The 19,966-nt window shown below is 37.6% G+C and overlaps 1 protein-coding gene and 1 long non-coding RNA gene across 11 annotated transcripts in view; both read left to right on the forward strand.

Moving 5' to 3' along the window:
* Positions 1 to 10,243: 10,243 nt before the first annotated feature.
* Positions 10,244 to 19,966, forward strand: part of arhgap44a (Rho GTPase activating protein 44a) — a 57,939-nt gene continuing 48,216 nt past the window's right edge. For 8 of the 10 annotated variants that reach the window (XM_057346304.1, XM_057346306.1, XM_057346310.1 and 5 more), the window contains exon 1: positions 10,244 to 10,554. In XM_057346304.1, coding sequence (XP_057202287.1) covers positions 10,502 to 10,554 — 53 coding nt within the window. In that variant the 5' untranslated portion in view covers positions 10,244 to 10,501. The remainder of the gene's footprint in view (positions 10,555 to 19,966) is intronic. The other 2 variants (XM_057346312.1, XM_057346314.1) reach the window with 1 other exon arrangement.
* On the forward strand, positions 19,334 to 19,892 carry LOC130561763 (uncharacterized). The gene is made up of 3 exons (XR_008963861.1): positions 19,334 to 19,387; positions 19,545 to 19,630; positions 19,804 to 19,892. It is a non-coding gene; the product is annotated as an uncharacterized LOC130561763 (long non-coding RNA).

Genomic DNA, 19,966 nt, shown 5'->3' on the forward strand with positions numbered 1-19,966 from the left:
GATTCTGTAGTTACATTTTTCCCCTTAAAATAAAGTTTGCTTCACTGATGAGCTTTGATGATAAATTCCTTCATTAACAAATGTTATTCTGGGCTAACAGCTATATGAAAATATACTGTATTATACTATTTCCTAAAGTAAATTGTTGGTAAAATCCCATATACAGTACTATAATGTTTTTGAACCTCACTGTAGTCAATATTAATTTATACTACAATATTTATCATTTACTCAGGCCATTCTCATGAATTGCGTATAAATAACACGCGCGTTGCATTATCGTGAAATACGTACGCCAAAGTTCGATTTTGCGTGCATAAATACGCCTATTTTTGCGTGCATAGTGCATATTAACCGGCAATTTGTCTTATTAACCTGTCCCCTAACTAAAACCCTAAACCTAATGTTAGCGTGCGTGCATATTATAACCTCTACCCTAACCCAAACCCTAAACATAACAGTATTATTTTAATTATTTCAGTGTTTCCTCTTCATGTACGTTTCAAAATGGCTGCTCTCCAGCGAGGTGCGCGCATATATTGACGTACGTATTTCACGATAATGCAACAGCGTGTTATTTATAGAAGCATATTCTATACTACAATACAATATACTACAGTTAACTATACACTGTAAAAACGTAAGATTTTTCACGTGTTTCCGATAATATGGTCAAAAATTGTCAAATTACAGAAAAAGACTGCACATTTACAAAAAAAAACCATGAAAACCAATTAATTTTTTGGGGAAACCAGTCATTTTTTCGGTTTATCTCTACAGCACACAGTGAGGACCAGGGTTATAGGGTTCAGTTAAAAAGTGGTTCAGTTTTTTTTTTTTAATACAGTCTAGTTTAAAAATACGGTAGGCCTATAAGAAACACAAAAATTACAGAAGTAGACTGCAATTTTACAAGAATAAAATGAAAACATGTAATTTTACATAAGAAAAAACTGTTATTTTACGGTATTTCTGCTGCCTCAGCAGTTTTTTACTGGATTTTTTGTAAGGTAATACTAAAGTATAAACGGCTTTTATGTCAATTGTATAATATGGTTGATCTGAAATAACGCTAAGAAATTTTAAACTAATGAAATAAACCATGTACTGATAATTTCCACAAGAATAAGTAAAAACTTTCATTGTGTTGCTTTAGAATAGCTCCAATGAAATCCTTTGCTGAGCTGAAGATGCAGTTGAGAAATAATTCTACAAAAGAGTTTTGACAAACTGATGGATCACGAGGTACAAGCGTCATGTTGATGTTGAGCACATCTGGAAAAGTGGTTGCACTGCATTGAGCTCTTTGTTTCCTCACAGTTATGACTCATTGGCAACAATCCTTATAGTGGAATAATATTGTCCAAAATAACCAACATTGATATCTGGCAGCAGAATGAAGGTTCAATTCCAGTTCTTATAATTAGGGATGATTGCATTAATTATTCAAACTCTTCCAGAAGTCAGGTAAATTACATTATGCTTGTTTGATAAATTGAATCGATTCATAATTCCATTGCATAAATGGTCCAGTCTTCACCATGTAGGTTTGAGTATAAACATGCCTGATTTTTAACGGTTGTTTTGGAAATATTTCCTTTATAATAGTCAGATTCTTCTATGATTCTATGGTGAAGCACATTCTTCAAATAAAAGACCACCTTTAACTCTCCCAGAGGCCAAGGTTGTTGATCTCTTTGATCTAGATGGAGATGAGAAACCTGTGAGGTCTCATAGCCACAAGCAAACTCCTTTTTTCAAGTGCAAGTCCAAGAATGTCAAATGAAGACATTTGATTAAAGACATCCGTCATTGATTTCTATTGCTGTGATATTAGACTCTATTTGCAGCGTTCTGTTTAGCGGTCACCCCTGCAGATGTATCATTCCCAAAGTTGGTCGCTGTCGGCTAACCGTACGTTCCCTTAGACCGGAAAAGGAGAGAAAAGATGGGTAATTACAGACTGCAGTCTCATCTAAATGGAGTTCAACCAGAGGCTGAGGGAAACAAGGTCATCCATTAAAACAACACAATTAAAGCCGCAGCCTGCATTCCTCATGACAAATTTCAACAAGAATGAAGGCAGATTATCGCGTGATGTCTGGCACCCATCGTGTCCAAGAGCCTTGCAGCAGAAGACCTGTCATCTTGAGGTTTTCAAAAAGATGCCTTAAGTAGGTACACAGCACATCTGTGTTATTGTGTTTGGTGATATTGTGGTGTAGAGCAGAAATTCAAAAACACTGCTCAGAACCAGAAATTACCTTTTTATGCACAAACATAAATAAGAGAAATAAAGAGGTCTTTAAAGTGTACTTTAACTCATTGTAATGCACAAAAAAAATGTGTTTCAAGAGTTTTCCTCAAGCATTCAGTATTTTTGAATTTTACCATCAACATAACCTAGTTTTCAACAACAACAAAAAGGCTTACTGAGGAACAATGCTTTTTCTATTGTAAGAATTTTTAAACATTTTGTGATACAAAAATCCCACCATGCCCCAGATTTGAACCCGTACCTGTGCATAATAATTTCATTTCGCTTCAAGCTCTTGTAAATGGCTTCAGAATATTTAAACTCCTACACCTATACATATGGAGCATTTTTATTATGCTTTTATGGTTTATCTACAAACATCTCAAAACAAAAAGCATCATTTAAAGTTTAATAAATTAAAACTGGTAAATAATGATCTTTCTATCTAAACTACAAATCAGGACTGTACTGAAAAACAACAGAAACACTCAACAGTCATCCGATGTAAACACCTCTTTAATCTGTCAACCAAAAAGCATTAGATGTCTGGCACCCATCACTGATACCACAGTAAATCTGCTCTCCAAATGTCCTTTGTGGTTTAATGAATAGTCTCAGTTAATGTTGTCATTAATTGACTGGTCAAAGAAGCCTTTACTCAGGTTATCGTTTGTTCAACTCTGTGTCAACACGACTGTAATGTTTTCTTTTCCAGGACAGCTGCTGTATGCCACTGTTTTACACTACACACACACACACACACACACACACACACACACACTCACGCACGCACGCACGCACGCACGCACGCACGCACAACTGGTCATTGCTCTTTAGGTATATGCTACACACTAATGTAAGAAGATGTTAAGCTGCATGGGTGGTCCTTGCCTAAGGACAGTAGCTGTCACCTACAGATGTTGACAGCCCAGGACTGTGTTAAATCGCTTCAAAAGAGGTCTGAGTGGTAAAGGTGTCAAACCTCAGATAAACCTCTGTAACAGACAAATCTAGAGGTAATGATAACAGCTCTATTTGTCTGGGTGTTCAAACGTAGTAAGAGATTGCACTGTGGTAAACCACTTTAGAAATGACAAAATTAATTTGATGTGACACATTTGCTTCTTGGTTCTTTATTGTTTATAATACAAATTGTCCTACTGTAAATAAAAATATCTGTAATTGTTCGCACCTATTTATATTGTACAAATTACTTCAAATAAATGCTAAGACAAACATCATCAATGCAAGTCTCATTCCCCTTTTCACCCCAATTTGATTTTCTTTGGTAATATGAATGTTTTTTGGATATTTGTAAATGGCTTAAAAAAAGCTTAAACGGATACATCACCCAAAAATGAAAATTCTGTCATCGACACCTTCGAGTTGTTCCAAATCTGTATAAATTTCTTTGTTCTGAGAAAGATATTTGGAAGAATGCTTATAACCAGACAGAGTTTACCCCCCATTGACTCCCATAGTAGGAAAAATGACAATGGTAGTGTCATGAACGTGGGTGGTGAGGACAAGGACAGAGGACCCAGGTGCAGACAGCGGGTAAGGGGTTAACAAGACATTTAATAAAATATAAATACAAAACAAACACCCACGGGGGGGTAACATAACAAAACACAAGGGTATAAAACATGACACCAAGGACACCTAACCAGACTAAGACAACACTTGAATTAAATACAAAATAACTACACTACACTACACTACACTACACTACACTACACTACACTACACTACACTACACTACACTACACTACACTACACTACTCACCACATATGACACACACACGACAGTACAATGATTCAGCACAGGACAATGAAACAAGAGGACTATATAAAGGGGACTAAATCAAGAAGGGGACAGGTGAGGGACATAAACTAATTAACAAGCAATAAAGACAGGAAAGGGCGGGAACAGAGACGCCACACCGGAGAGAGGGAGTATATGGAATGCCAAAACTGACTCTCTCCACATAAAACAAGAGGTTCTATCATGGTTCTGCCACTAGGTCAAGAAAAGCAAGACAAGGTGGGGCAGAACCATGACAGGTAGTCAAAAGTGCCCCAGAACTGTTTGCTGTCCTACATTCTTCAAAATGTCTCATTTTGTGTTCAACAGAATAATAAAATATATATATATTTTTTCCTACTATGGGAGTCAATGGGGGGCAAGATCTGTTTGGTTACAAGCATTCTTCCAAATATCTTTCTCTCAGAGTTCATCAGAACAAATACATTTATACAGATTTTGAACAACTCGAAGGCGAGTAAATGATGACAGAATTTTCATTTTTGGGTGAACTGTGGTAAAAAAAAGGTAAATCCAAAATATATTATGTAAGGGATAATGTACAGGCAGCCGCATTATTATCGCAGATTATCGTTATCGCAGAAACAAGCCCCGACAGTTTGATCAGGGCCCGACGCGAAGCGGAGTGTCTTGTATCACACTAAAGGGGCTAATTTCGTGATAACAGCCGGCTGCTTGTACATTATCCCGCTTATTACACGGCTACTTGCCACATGAGAAAAAACTGGACATGAAATGTGATTTTGAAATATTTTATTAGCTCATTTTTACTGAATGCAGACCTTCTGCGAGGAAAAGCCGTTTACTTTCAGTTTTAAGGTAAGAAACGACGTTCAAATGTCACAAACATTCAATTTAGTTTAATAAAGTAAATATAATGTCATATATGTTATTAAAAGACATATTTATATTTAATTTGTCCAAAAACCTGTCAAAATGATTTGTTGCGTCCGGGTTGCCGTGTGTTATTAGTTTTGAGAGGTTGTTATCTGGGAATAACGAACCTGCAAATGTCGCGACTGACCAATCAGAATCAAGCATTCCAACGAGCCGTGTAACAAATAAAGTTGAGGAAATTGTAAAAGATATTTCATTTTTAGTGGGCTGTTGCTTTAAAAATGACTTTTGATGTGGTGTAATGCAATGTAGTAAGGCTTATTCAGTCATAATAAATAGCATTTGTGATTTATACATTTAGAAGTTACCTGACAAAACCTTTTCACAATGTAATATGTATATAAATTATATTTAGAGCTGTTTTAAACCTTGTCCTAAGGGCATGCAGTTTTTTTTGTAAGCACCCTAAAAGTAAAGTCCAATAACTCCGTATTAAGACCTGTTTACATTGTTGTTTAGCTTGACTAAACTGAAAAGAGTGCGTTCAAAAGGAATAACTTTGTTTCAAGTCCATGTATGCATTATTGGTCAAGTAAACCTATTTTCATTACTTTATTTTTCTCTTTTCATCTCCACAGACAGTGTGTTCACTGCGAGCAGACAAAGCTGTAATAAACTAGCGTTTGGGGTCAGGCTAAGAGCAGCACTGCCTTATCAAGTCCATCACCTTGCCCTGCATTTAGCTGTGGAGATAGCCATCATTATCTGTCACCCAATCCTTCTAGAAACAACATTTCCAGTTTGGACTTGCAAATTTGTAGCCCGTCTTATGTCACAGCGTTTTCATTAGCCACGGTGTGAGGGATAGTTATGGCTCCAACTCTTTAAAGACTAAACTGATGGTGTAGAAGAGCATTTTGATCCCAGTAGTTTTGTTTGAAGGCATTTGCCAGCATCTTTAGATGTCAGTTGAAGAACACATTTGTGAAAACATTCTTATTTGGTATAGGTTCAAACACAAATCCATCACAATAGATGGTAAAAGGACACTCTTTGTGAAGACCTTGCGGTCTTGGCTAATCGCACATGTCCTATGAACCTTTCCTGCAGACAGTGGGAGTGTCCAACTGCAGGTCACGACCTGGACTTGATATCTTTAACAACAACTGTGCCCGTTAGCTCTGGTTAGCTTTCTTCTTAACCAGCGTTAAAAGAAACTTAAAGGATATCAGATGACAACATTAGAATCACATAAAAGCTACATCATACAGTGCTGATGTGATTTATCTTCGAAAGCGCAAGGGCTTTATTAAAAAGCTCACCATCAAAGTCTTTCTCTTACAGTGTTGGTAGTAAACTACATTCCAGTCAACTCGGAAAGCTGGAATTTACCTAAGACTTGAAAAAGTGCAATGGCTAAATTCATCAGGAAATTTAGAAATTGGATTTTGTGACATTATGACATTTGTATTGGTCAAAGATAATGGCACACAGGGAGCTGACAGCCTGGTAGGCAGTGCTCTGACACGAGTTCGAATCCAGGCTTTTGGTCCTATGCCGATGCTGGACCCCGCTCTCCACCCTCTAAAAAATTATTTATGCGGCTTAGTAAATATCACAAAAATAAACAGTCATATTGACCTAATAAAATCTTTTAAAATCATTGAACAGATTTTTTTCAGTGGAACAAAGTAAAAAATTGATTAAAAATCCAACAGTTAATTCCTCTACATATGAAGAGTTTGTTTCCGAAATGAGATAACTCAAAATCATGTTTTTTATTGTTATCGTGTTTTTAATGTGTTTTATTGTGTTAGTTAGCTGTATTTTTTGAGTTATTATGGCTTAAATAAAAAAAACTGCAGTTTGATTGATATTAAATAGAATGCACAATAAAAAAACATTATTTAAAAAAATTCAACGGAGTTATCTCATTTTGGAACCAAACTCTTCATATATTATTTAAGTTTTTTAATGAAAATATTTTTTAATATACACTAACTTTGATATACTTTTGGAGACTTCTAACAGAAATAATAATTGAGTGTCTCAAAGACAAATTACTTACATTTACACAATTCAAACAGTATATTTCATTGATTTAACACCTTTAAAATCTACTCAATTTTTTAAGTGTAAATTGTTTCACAGTTAATTTTTTTATATTTTCCGCTCTTCTGTCCTGTCAAAATAAAGGCATAAAAGCCAAAAAAAACAGAACTTTAAAAACATAATGGCCCCCGGGCAGTTCATTATTACAATCACTTTAAAGAAAACAAAATGCATTCAACTCTTGGTGTTCATGTTGTTGTTGTTTTTTTGCCAACGTTTGTGTGTCTCCAGCATTATTCCGTTTTTAAATCAGTATAGCCATTAACAGATGTTTACTTTATTCCAATTACAAGCAACTAGACAGTACTGTAATTATTATTGGGTCATTTTTTGGGTCAGTATACCTCTGTTCAATGACACTTATGAAAAAATATGTTATTCGTTTCTTCTACTTAAAAAGAAAAATATTTGATACAGGTGAAAAAACAAGATAAAAAAGTCATCGTTTTTAATGGCATATTTTTTCTTTAGTAAACACTAAGGTTAAACGTTTTTTTAATACTGTAATACATAAAAAATAACTTTAAAAGACTAGTTGGGTTTTCACAGGCAGAGTTACACACACACACATACATATATACTGTACATATGTGCTATATCGGCCAGCCTTGAATGGAGCACAGCATTAGTATAGGGAACAGCAAGGGTCAGGGGTATCAAAGGTTGTGAACTTTGCGGAAATAGCTTTATTAGCTCTACTTTAACTCAATTAGTTGCCAGATGGCTGCAGACACAACACTAATTGGATTTTAAGAGAGTATGATTAGTTTACTATTTTCCACTGCAATATTTTTAAAACAGTTCCACGTCAATGTACGACTCATGTCAGCATTACTTTCAGGAGATGAGCTGCTTTCCATCGCAGGAGATACACAGTACGCTCTTTCGCCTTTGACCTCTCACATTCCAGTCTCTCTCAGTATGACAAGAGCATGATGAAGAGGTTTTAGGGAGGAAATTTAGAGGCAGGGGTCTTTTTGGGGAATGCAGATGAGTGGACCCCCTTCCATATTGATTTAAAGTAGTCAGGAGAGCCTCAAAAACGGCTTGGTTCCTGCGCAGTTCAGGTGGCACTAGAAGATCCTATGCTTGGACGTGATTAACATTTGACTCCAGACTAATAAAAACGAATGACAGTTTTGAGGTCAGAGGGTCGAGATCAAGGCTCAGAGGATCTCCCCTCAATTTCCAGAAATCCAGATTAATGAGGCCCCTGTCATAAGAGCAGAGAGTGGCTATTTTTCAGTATCACTTACTCAACGAGGCACATGTGAACCCTTAGGCCTCAGTGCACTGCCCACCTGTTGTCCCATTTACTTCTAATGGACAGAACAACAGAGAGTTTTTGGTGACCACTGATTTTGAGGTCAGTTTCACCGTTTAGGTAAACCAGGGGCAAGGCAGATTTATTTTGCATAGTACGTTCCATAAAATTGTAGATCCAAATAAAACGTCCAATTGAGACGTTTAATTTAAGAACACATAAATAATAGAAAGAACAAATGGAAATTGTGCAACTAGCAAATGCTTAGTCAGTAAACGCAAAGGTAAACAGATGTGAATGCGACATCCCTTGGGGCATATCTGACATCTTTTGAAATCTGTGGGTGGCATACAGACATATTGAAATGCTGTCTCACCTAGAACGGGAAAATTATTTTACTAATCCAAGAACACTTTTGGATTTTAAGCAATTTATTTTCAATGTCAGCTCAGATTCTGTATGTCCTGCCTATCCAAACTCTACCGCCGGTCTATAGAAAACAAACTTATTTAAAAAATAGGTTTTGATGCATTATGAATATTCTTAAGCGTGTATAAGCATTTATCATTCGCCTTCCTTTTCACACATTTTACAAAAAGCTCATATCGGATGACCAGTAATTTTGTTTTAATAGGAAGTGTATCAATGCAGGAAAGAAAGTCAGGTTTCATCATGTATTTAACCTCATGTGGCTCCAGTGGGACTGTTTCTGGAGCAGTCTGAACTGCAAGTGGTTTTGGATTAAAAGCATGTGCTAAATGAGAAACGATAACAAGCTTCTGTTTCAGATGTGTGAATCACAGGATTCTCAGGGCCTGTAATACTGTTAGGATGACACCATATGGTCGCCCGTCATCACTATTTCAACACCTCCATTTGCATTATTCACATCAGCTATTTTTACACATATTTGGCTCAGAATTGTCACAATGCTTCGGTATGTCTACATCTGAAAAAAAATCTCTCTTCTTTGTTGCACCATTAAATTTTAGTCAATTTAGTCATTTCATCCTGTCGTTTTTCTTCATTGAATTTCTTCCATTACAGTTTCTGCACTGATGAAGACACAGAAAAGTGTTGTGAAATGATGACACCTGATGGAGAAACACAGTCGAGACATTTTTATTTGCATAGCGATTTTCACAATACTGTAGCATATACATTGTTTCAAAGCATGACATTTCTATTCATGTGCATTTATTGTCATTTCAATAATATTAATGCAATTAATATAGAATATTAAAATGATTAAATTATCATCACATAATAGCATTCTTCTATGTACAAAGTCAGAAGTTCAGACTCACTCAATTTTTCCTGTTTACAGTTCATTTGCTATTGTTCTTAACTGTAAAGCCATAATAAAGAACGAGCAGTGTCTGTGTGTGTCTGTTAGATGCCAAAAACTTACAAAAAGTCATTACTGTGGCTTTAAAAGTCTTTTTAAATGCAGTAGGCTAGCCACAGGATGGCAGTGTTCTCTTTGGTAACATTCACATTAGCTCCCAGTGGACGTACCGTTTCATAGAAAATATATTCAGTTCTGTTTTCTTTTTTTTTATTTCCCGATCCTCTGTGTTACATTAGGCTGTTACAATGAAACCTACCATCTTAGAAATGATTACAAAAATACCACAACTTTTTATGCAATTTAAAATGGATAAAAACAATAATAACATTTTCGTCTGAGGCTTTTTACAAAAACCAATGACATTTTGATTTTTAAATTAGCAGACTACCAATACTTGGGCCTAATTGTAGTGAGGTAAAACGTTTGGTAAAAACTCAGGTTGGTAGCCTACTTTTTGCCATTTTCACTCATTATAAATCTACGTGTTTAGAGTGTTAGTTACAGTGGATTCGTTGTCCTGCCTCTAAACAGACGACACTAGATTTTGCCTCGCCACACTTTTAGAACAAGAGTAGTAAAACTCCGTCTCCCATAATGCACCGCACCCGCGTCGTTCCGCTGCTGTCAGTCTGCCGATGTGAGAATCGCCCAGCAGCATCTCGAGCAGTCGAGCGCAGCGCAAAAATGCATTGAAATATGCATCTTAGGACATTTCCATCCATCTTCTGTTTGCCATGAGGGCGTGTGACGGGAATAACGTGGACGTTCGCATCGGAATACGGGCCTTTATTTTGAGAGAAATGCGGATTGTTTTGCGCTTGAGGTGTTAACGCAGAAAATATATATCTTTAAAAAATGAAGAAGCAATTCAATCGGATGCGACAGCTCGCCAACCAGACCGTTGGCAGGTGAGCGCTGCGATTTTGCTCATTTTACGACGCGGCAAAGTTGATTTTGCTATTTTGTTTATTTATATATTTATCAAACAGCGAAAGTTTGAATGGTAAACCACCCCTGTTTTGCGACGCAGTCGCTATTTTAGATACATATGTTATCTCATTCAAACTTTAGCGGTTTTGTAAACACGTATAACGTTATATATTTACACACGCAAGTGTTGGTCCGATGCATTACTAATAGCGTCATCTAGATTGCGCAATGCATCTTAAAACAGCCTCACGTTCATGCTATATTATGCATTATTTTAACTGATTGCTCGAAGGTTCTGCATGCATTTTCCCTCCGCGTCTTTTGCGTAACGGGTTCACTGCAGAGGCAGTTCTTCCAGCGCAGTGGCTCTCGGAGGTTCCCCATTGCCCTGATACTACACCCCGTCAAGCTCTATGTTGCACTGCTGTATCAGCTCACATTGATTTGAATAGTAGGCGTGTGCGTGGCATGTCTCCAGTGCCAGCTGATGCAGAGACATGCAGTGATGCGGGTGAGTGGAAATGGCAAAGGCGCAATGTTTTCATCACGCACCTATCTCTGGAAAAAAAGGAGGAGTTGGGTGCAGCAAGATGTGTCACTAATGGAGAAGGTCATCATTGCTTTAGGCAGCATGGATTCACATTTCCATGCGCGCAGGACGTATAATGCAATATATTTTAGATATTAAAAAAGTTTCAGGAGATAAGCAGTCACGTCATTTTTGACATGTAGAGCTAAAAACATGTTCGTGCATTTCTGCATCGCATTGCCTGTGTAGTCTGTGCGAGTAGGTGTGTACGCATGACCTTTAACATGCTCTGTTTGTTTGTTACATTCCTCGCCCACCCCACCTCTCTCTCCACCTGGCAAGGAGGGCAGCTTGTCATGCACGAGGCGTTGCGTAGGACCAGAAGGTGCGCTCTGCTATCAGGCAGCTCCTTGCTGGGAGATTATGTCAGTGTTGTGGGTCATCTCAAGTGAATTCCAAACCAGTGCGTTCTCTGCGGGTGATTTAAAGCCAAGCCAGCTTTCCTCCTATACCTCTGGCTGGCATCTGCAGGGCACTGGAAAATGGCAACCCAGGCCCAAGGCATCACATTTTGTGTGTGCGTTTGTGCGTAGACCCAGCATTAGTATTCCCCACCTTTCTTCAGCAACGTCCAGGGAACAGTGGTAGCGGGCCGTTGTGGCATGCTGTCTAAAGCGGAGCGGTAATGAGAAACATGTTTTCTAAACAGCACAGAGTCCTGACTCATTAATATTATGTTCCAGGGCAAGGAAGGGGCACGCCGGACTGATGTTTGCTTTGGAAAATAGATTTTCGTGTACATGTCAGGTACGATCACAAGTACTGAGTCAAATTTCCCCAAACTGGCTGAAAGTGGCACTTTGTGCGATTAAACTCTGTGTTTGTGACCTTGACAGATTCATGCAGAGGTAATGCAGTGTAAGAGATGATCCATGACTCTTTTCGTCGCTGCTCTCGTGTATTATCACCACTGTCTCATTTTCTTTGCTTTATAAACTGCTTAAGGAGGCCATTTAACAGAGGACGTGATAACAACTTAGAGGAAAAGATTTATGATGCTGTTACACATACAGCTTATAAAATGTCATTGATTCCAAAGTTTGTCCCAGGACCCCTGTCTGAACACATAAAGGCTTCATAAAAAATATAATTATTTATAATAAATATCAGATTTTTTTTCAACAAATCATTTGTATATTAAATAAGATTGTGGCAATATCTTTATTTGGAAAGGTGAATTAAAAACCTCACCCAAAAATGAAAACATTCTTATACAGTAGTTTACATTATCCCAGATTTTTATGAATTCCTTTCTTCTGTTAAACACAAAGGATACATTTTTATTAAAATGCTCTCATTTTAGGCTGTTATATACAATGCTTAAAATGTTGAAGCTCCAAAAAGAAGACCCACTGGAGTCGTTTGGATTACTTCAGTGATAAATGTATGTGCTTTTGGAGCTTTAACATTTAAGTACCTTATAAGAAGATAACATGACAGTCTTTTAATATAAAAATTCAAGGATGGTAGTCATATACACTTGGGGTGGTATAAGGGTGAGTCAGTAATAAGAGAATTTTTATTTTGGGTGAACTAATCCTTTAAAGGGATACTCCACCCAAAAAGTACAAATTCTGAAGTTGTTCCAAACCTGAATACATTTCTTTGTTCTGATGAACACAAAAAGATATTTAGAGAAGTTAGCCTGTATCTTTTTTTAGTTCTATTGAACACAGAAGAAGATATTTTGAAGAATTTAGGAAAGCCAATAGTTCTCGGGCACCTTTGACTACGATTTTAATGTTTCCTACTATGGTAGTCAGTAATGTCCCAGAAATGTAATTTGCGAACATTCTTCCAAATATCTTTCTTTGTGTTCAACAGGACAAAGAAATGTATACAGATTTGCAACAATTTGGGGGGAGTCATTCATGATTTTTTACTTTTCCATTTTGGGGCGAACTATCCCTTTAATTGAATGGTCAGTGTATTAAGGCAATAAGAGTTCAACACTTTTTAACACTTGAATTAAAAACAAGAATTCTCAAAACAGCCTAAACGTAATAAAAACAGATAGTTCTGAATTGTCTATATTAATCCATATAATAATTCTGTTTGGATGAGACACATTTAAAGTGACAGTTCACCCAAAATGAAAATTCTGTCATCATTTACTCACCCTCTTGTCATTTCAAACCTGTATGACTTACATTCTCATCCACAGAACACCAAAGATGAAAGTTGGTAACGGTACAGCACTGGCCCCCATTCACCAATGCAAGTGAATGGGGTCCAGTTAAAGGGGTGATATGACACGGCTAAAACAATATTATGGTTTGTTTTAGATGTAATGTAATGTGTCTACACGATTTAAGGTTCAAAAACGCTGTATTTTACACATACCGTGCATGTTTGTATCTCCTCTTTGTCCCGCCTCTCTGAAACGCGCAGATTTTTTACAAAGCTCATCGCTCTGAGAAGCGAGGTGTGCTATGATTGGCCAGTTAACCAGTGCGTAGTGTTTGGTCGAATACTGCAAGCGTGTGATGGAAAGGTAACGCCTTTTACCATATTTGGAACATCAGGTTCCAAAGCAATTGTACTGACAGGTACACCACCTTACTTGCGTATACATTTGGGCGGTCTTAGTCAAGTCAGACCACGAACTGACGTAGATTTGTGGGGGTGTGGTTACACAAGGCATTTCAGGCAGGTCTGGGTGAGCATTTGCTTTTAGATAGAATGCATCTTTTGTTCCCACACTTTCAGTTTTGCAATTTTACGTATCTAATACATGCATGGGCAACACACCAAAGACACAGAAAAACACGTATCGTGCCATATGACCCCTTTAACGGCATTTTTCAAAATATCTTCTTTTGTGTTCTGTGGAAGAAATAAAGTCATACAGGTTTAAAATGACAAGAGGGATAAATGATCACAGAATTTTAATTTTGGGGTGAACTATACCTTTAAGCTTTAATCGAATATCAATGTACAATATGTATCTTTGACATTGTTTATTCTCTTGATAAAGTTGCAACTATAAACAACAAATATCAAAAAATCTATTGTAGACAGTGTAGTAAAACATACTTTTCACATTTGTCCTAATTGCTGTCAGGCCAGTATTTGTTGTGTTCCTCACTTTGTTTTCATTGGGACTATATAGCTGGGTGGGTGTTGTAGGGAGTGGGGGGGGCTTGTTGGTTGTGGTTCGGGGCGTTTCATTTGTTGGGACTGTGTGGGTCTGGTCTGGTCTTGTTTTGTGGTCGATGTCGGACAACAGAGGAATAAAGTTAATTATGCCATTACTACTTTTCCCTGGTTGTCCCTCTGTTGTCTGTTGTTGACCATGGAATGGGACCGGGTTGGACCTGCACGGTTTCGGCGGGTGGGGCTTCCTGGGTCGCGGCTCGTGGGCTCTCCCTGTTCTTCGTGGACGTTGCTCGGTGGCTTTGGTCGGGGTCACTGAGTGCAGCTATGACACGTCAGAGGAGATCTGGCCCTCCCGGCTGAGCCTGGTTTCTCCCGAGGTTTTTTTTCCTCCATTATTCATCATTGGAGTTTGGGTTCCTCGCCACAGCAGAGCAGTGTTGGCATGGAGACTGCATTTATTTATTTATTTAATCATTTATTTATTAGATATTATTTATTATAATGATCTTGCTTGGTCTATAAACACCATGCACTGTGCTGTGTTTTACCTTTCTGTGTTTTTCTTATTTGCTCCTGTAAAGCTGCTTTGGAACAATGCACATTGTGAAAAGCGCTATATAAATAAAATTGAATTGAATTGAACTATATCTTTAGTCCTCTCATTCGTGTTTTTGTGTCCGTGAGGGTTTTTGGTGGGGTTGTGCACTGCCTGTACTGTTTTCTGTCTCAGGAAGTATTGCAGGCTGCCCCTCCTCTCAGAAATGCCAGCTTGTTTACAGGGCGCAGTACGTAACCTGTGTGTGTTTTTCACCGTCAGCAGAGAGGTGGGGAACTGTGTATATGTTGATAAATGGCCCTGCGTGACAAATGTGATATGCTCAAGTAGCAGGGAGTGCCACACATTGCAGGGGAATCCTTTCTTATTAAGAGCATCGGTTCACTTTATATCTGCTGTTAACTGCACTCTTATTGGTGTTTATTATGACTGTTTAAAGATGAGTTAGTTCGTTTGTCTAATATTTTCTTGTGAGTATTGTCACTGTTCCCCTGTAGCGTAGAGAAGCAAATGATGTTCTCATTAAAATCTCATTTTGACTATCTATACATTCATCCCCACACCTCCCATCCCTCCACACACTCACCCATCTATTTGAAGGGGCAAGATAATGTGTTCTTAAAAAGCAGATGAGAAAATAATGGACAATATAGAAATTAATGCAAGACAAATATTACAAAATATGTGCTCAATCACACACATTTTTAGTAGACACATTTTAAAATAGAGACAGTGGGTTTCTTTTCACCTCTGTGAATGCAACCTTCATTATACTTGCTGTGTTTACAGCGGCTTTCATGACTAATGGTCCGAAAAACGGTGGCTATTATTAATAATATCTAAACAACAGCTAGAAGTAACAAATAAAATGTCTGTTACTGTACGTAGCAATTAGTTGAATCAATATAAAGAAAAAAGTCTCATAAATCTTTGATGTGACTTTAGTTATGTAAAAATATGGGGTTTTGTTGATAGTTTAGAATGTTTCATAAACTGGAAATGTGAAATGTATCTGCAATGTGTATTTATGTTGTATTAAAAAAATGTAGAAGGGGACTTTGCCTCCATTTTTTTGCCACACCAGCTTCACTGCTGCAGGTCAGAGATGGATATGCAAGAGAGAATGTTGGTGCCTAGGTATTTTGGGGCCATATCACAGTTTTTCACCATTTCTGGAGCTCCAAGAAGCACATCCATCCATAATTGAACGGGACTTTGCATGAAATGTTCACTTTAGCCTTTTCTGCATTTAGTTAGATTCTGGCGTGTCTGGCAGCTCTCCTTATGTGACTGTAGACCGCCCCCTTCCCACCCGTTTTATACACTGGTAGGAAGCTAGCTAACAAAGGCTATAGGGTTAGGCACAATGAAGCGATCCTGACATGTAACTTGTTCTGTATTCCGCTATAAAAACTCACAGGCGTCCTCACACCGAGGTGAGCAGCAGCTCATTATCATTTAAAGAGACATGCATTGAACGGATCACTGTGATTGGTGAATTGGTGAATACCCTAGAGCAGCGGTTCTCACACTTTTTCATTGTAAGGGCCCCTTTGTGTAGAGTGAATCGCTTTGCAGCCCCCCAAATAAAGACTTGTAGTCTTAACCTTAGAATTTTAACTAAACCAAAAACATATTCATTTATACAATACTGGAACATAAATTATTTTGGTTGGTGGGATTATTTTCTGATGTTTGACTGCATAAAATGTATGATACATTTCTATATTTCATGAAATGCCACAAAATCTATAACCCCCCATCCCCAGAACCATCTTGAGGCACCCAGTTTGAGAACCACTGCCCTAGAGAATCATTCCAACTTGAGGATAATGGGCATCCGATGTCCCCTTTAAAGCAACCCCTATGCCTTTGTTGGGTCATTACACATCTTCTAAAGCAAAACTGTTTTTGACACATTTAGCGATTGTTATTATCACATACAGCCCAGTGCAGTAAGATCAAACACGGCATTGGACACATATTGTACAGTATGTACTCACACAAAACCTACCTACAATTTCTGAATCTAAACTATTTATACATATAATTGCTAAAAAAATACTGTATACTGAATACTTTCATATGGCTGAACATTCAGAAAAATGTATGTTTGTATCTTGATTTGGATTTGGAAAGTTATTGAAATGTCAGATCTGTCATTCCAGTTAATCTAAAAATGTATTTCTGCTTTTCACCTTTTAGTATTGGTGGTAGTATTACAAGAATAAGATTTATTGTGTTCTTTGTTTTACTTCAATACTTACAACCTAGCAAAACCTAACATATAGCTTGGTAGTCCAAGCATTTGTGTCTAACACAGTCGTGTAGGTTGTGTCGTAGGTCATTTTGAACATATGCTGGTGCCACTAGAACAAAAATTAATTTTACCAAGCATTTTCAAAGCAAGGACTTGAAAGACTTTACAAACTTGCTTGTGGTAAACCTACAAAGACGATAGTCCATAGGAAGAAGCTGGCTAAGATGAACCAGTTTACATTTAGGTTGCTCTCTATGGTAAAGGAACATATCGAAAGATGAAACTAACCTCATTTTATTTGAGGATCATCTCCAATCAGCTAAAATAGTTAGGAAACGTAATAAAGTCACTGCTGCCTCTGTGTAGTGTTTCACATAAATCACTAATGGGATTTTTTCATTTGTTTCCCTGCAAGACTCTACGTAAGCACTACAGAAAGGCAGCTACATTGGATGTGGTTATCGTTGTATTCCTTAAAGACAATGTGACACGTTTATTTTCAGATATTAGTAAATGCTGTTGAACTTTTTATCAGTTCTTATACTTTATAATGCACAGGCAGGGTCTGTGTGTGCCACGCAGGGCACATGATCGAGTCCTGCTACTGTAGCGCTATCATTAGCACACCCTATATTTGATGTAAGTCACAGAGACGGTGTCTTTTTTCAGCCATCATGGCGTCTCTTCGTCTATCTGCAGTGGCCTACACTGTTAGATGTCGCTGTAGATTTAGCAGCACATTACTGTAAAAATCCACAGTACAATACTGCATGTGTATATTACAGTAAAATACTGCAGTTCACAATGCATTATGGGTAATTTTGATTGAGCTGGAAACTTCTACAGTATATTTTGGTCTGCTGTAACCTAGCTGTAGCCTTGCTGTAATGTGTTAGTCAATAATACAGGATTGGTGTAGCGAAAGTGCGCCACAACGTCAAATCACACAGAGCACAACTCCTGGTTGCAGCTGGAGGAGGATATTCGATTCGATTTCTGGCAGTTCGGTAAGTTTGCAGTTTGGTTTATTTATGTTTCATGCAAAGCTATTATTTAGTTTTAGTATTTTGCACAACAGTTTGTCACAATGTTGTTTTAAACGTGGAATGAGAGAAAAGGTCGCCAACAAACGTTGCAGTCTCCCTCAGAAATTAAACTACGTTAGATGTCTAACTGTTACCCACTGCTTAAACCCGATTTACACATCCCACTTAATTAATCATGAGGGTTTTGGTGATTTATTTTCTGTGGAATTGTTTAAGTTCGTTTACAATGGCATGGTAGGTAAAATGACTTGTATTTGGCAATAGATAAACTCCCGTTAACCAATTGAACTAAGACTCCTCGCGAGTGCGGTATTGCTGTCCTAGTTTAGGATCGCTTATCTTGCTTTCCTCTGTTCAGTTAGGGGCAGGGAGGAGCAGCAGCAGTATTCAGTTCGACCGTATGACAGGCTAACTCGTGAATTAGCTGTGCACGTGCTAAAACAACATTTTCATATCAATCACTAATCGGTATTTGCGTCTTCTTTTAAATGTAAAAATACTGTTCGGATATATGAACATCAACATAGTTTGTCTGTAAATAGACCAGACTTGACACGCTTTCAGGTTCTATATCTCACGCTCTCACTCGGCCCAAATAAATCTCATGTGAAATAACAAAGGCACTGTAAAGTAACGTTAGCCCACACAGCACCAAACTGCTCCACACGAATGAAACGTAATATTTAACTGCGATGAGTGCGATCTATACAGATTACTGTGTTTTCATACACTAACAGGTGAATAAATGGGTTCGCGGTGTTATTACTGTTTACTTATTACGGAATATCAGCAAAAGCAGAGATGATGTTCTTTAGAGTGTTTTACATTCAGTTGGCCAATAAGTATTGTGTGGTAGCATATTTGTAGCAATATTGCTTCCAACACTTACAACAAGTTTCCAACGCCTCAAATCAATGCACGTACTTTGGTAAGGAGCGATGCTGGCTCCGCCTTTACGTAATGACGCTGTACGTCGGAGAGAGCTTGAAAATCAGCTTGAAAAAGCATTTTCAAAACCACATTGAATTTTGCTACACCCATACTATTTCGGTGTGTAACCGAAAATGCAATCCCAAATATCTAAACTCTTAATTTTAATGCATAACATTTAAATGATAATTTTGCTACATTTTTGCTTGGCTATCTTAAAGGTATATAATAAACAGAATGGTTTCAAAATTTTAGCAAGTAACATTTTTTTCCTTTCAGCTCTAGCGTGACAGTTTGGTCCCTTTTTGCACCCTGGGTTTATGGGTTTTCTGTAAGTATTGACCATAATAATACAACTTTTTATTCAAATTTGTTTTTGGTTTTACTACTGACTTTTTAGTAACACTTACAATAAGGTTCTATTTGTTAACATAGGATGTTAATACATTTTAACATTTGGCAATACACTTTTAAATCAATCAATTTAGATCAAGACTTAATGGCGACTTCAGTCATCCTGCTCTTGATGGCCTTCTTCAGAGAGGCGATGGACTCCCTGTTCATCTTAACTGATGTAAGTATTGTTTTATCTCAAAACATTCATTGTTTGTTTTGCCTGCAGCACCATGAGAACATTTGCAGTTACCTTTAATTTTTAGATTGAAGAACTGGACCCTGATGCCATCATGTTTTCTGTAGTTACTTCAAGTTTTGAGTATTGCTTCATGTTGTTTTACTATGTTACAGGTCACTGCAACCCAGGCAGATGTGGAGGCACAGCAGGTCATACCAGATACCAGAGACACCCAGACTCATTATGCTCGGTAAGTTTGTACTTTCCCCACTACAGTTTCTTTAAATACCCATGTATACACCCACACACTACACTACACTCACACACCCACACACT

Source organism: Triplophysa rosa, linkage group LG11 (assembly GCF_024868665.1).
Source record: "Triplophysa rosa linkage group LG11, Trosa_1v2, whole genome shotgun sequence".
Lineage (NCBI taxonomy): Eukaryota > Metazoa > Chordata > Actinopteri > Cypriniformes > Nemacheilidae > Triplophysa > Triplophysa rosa.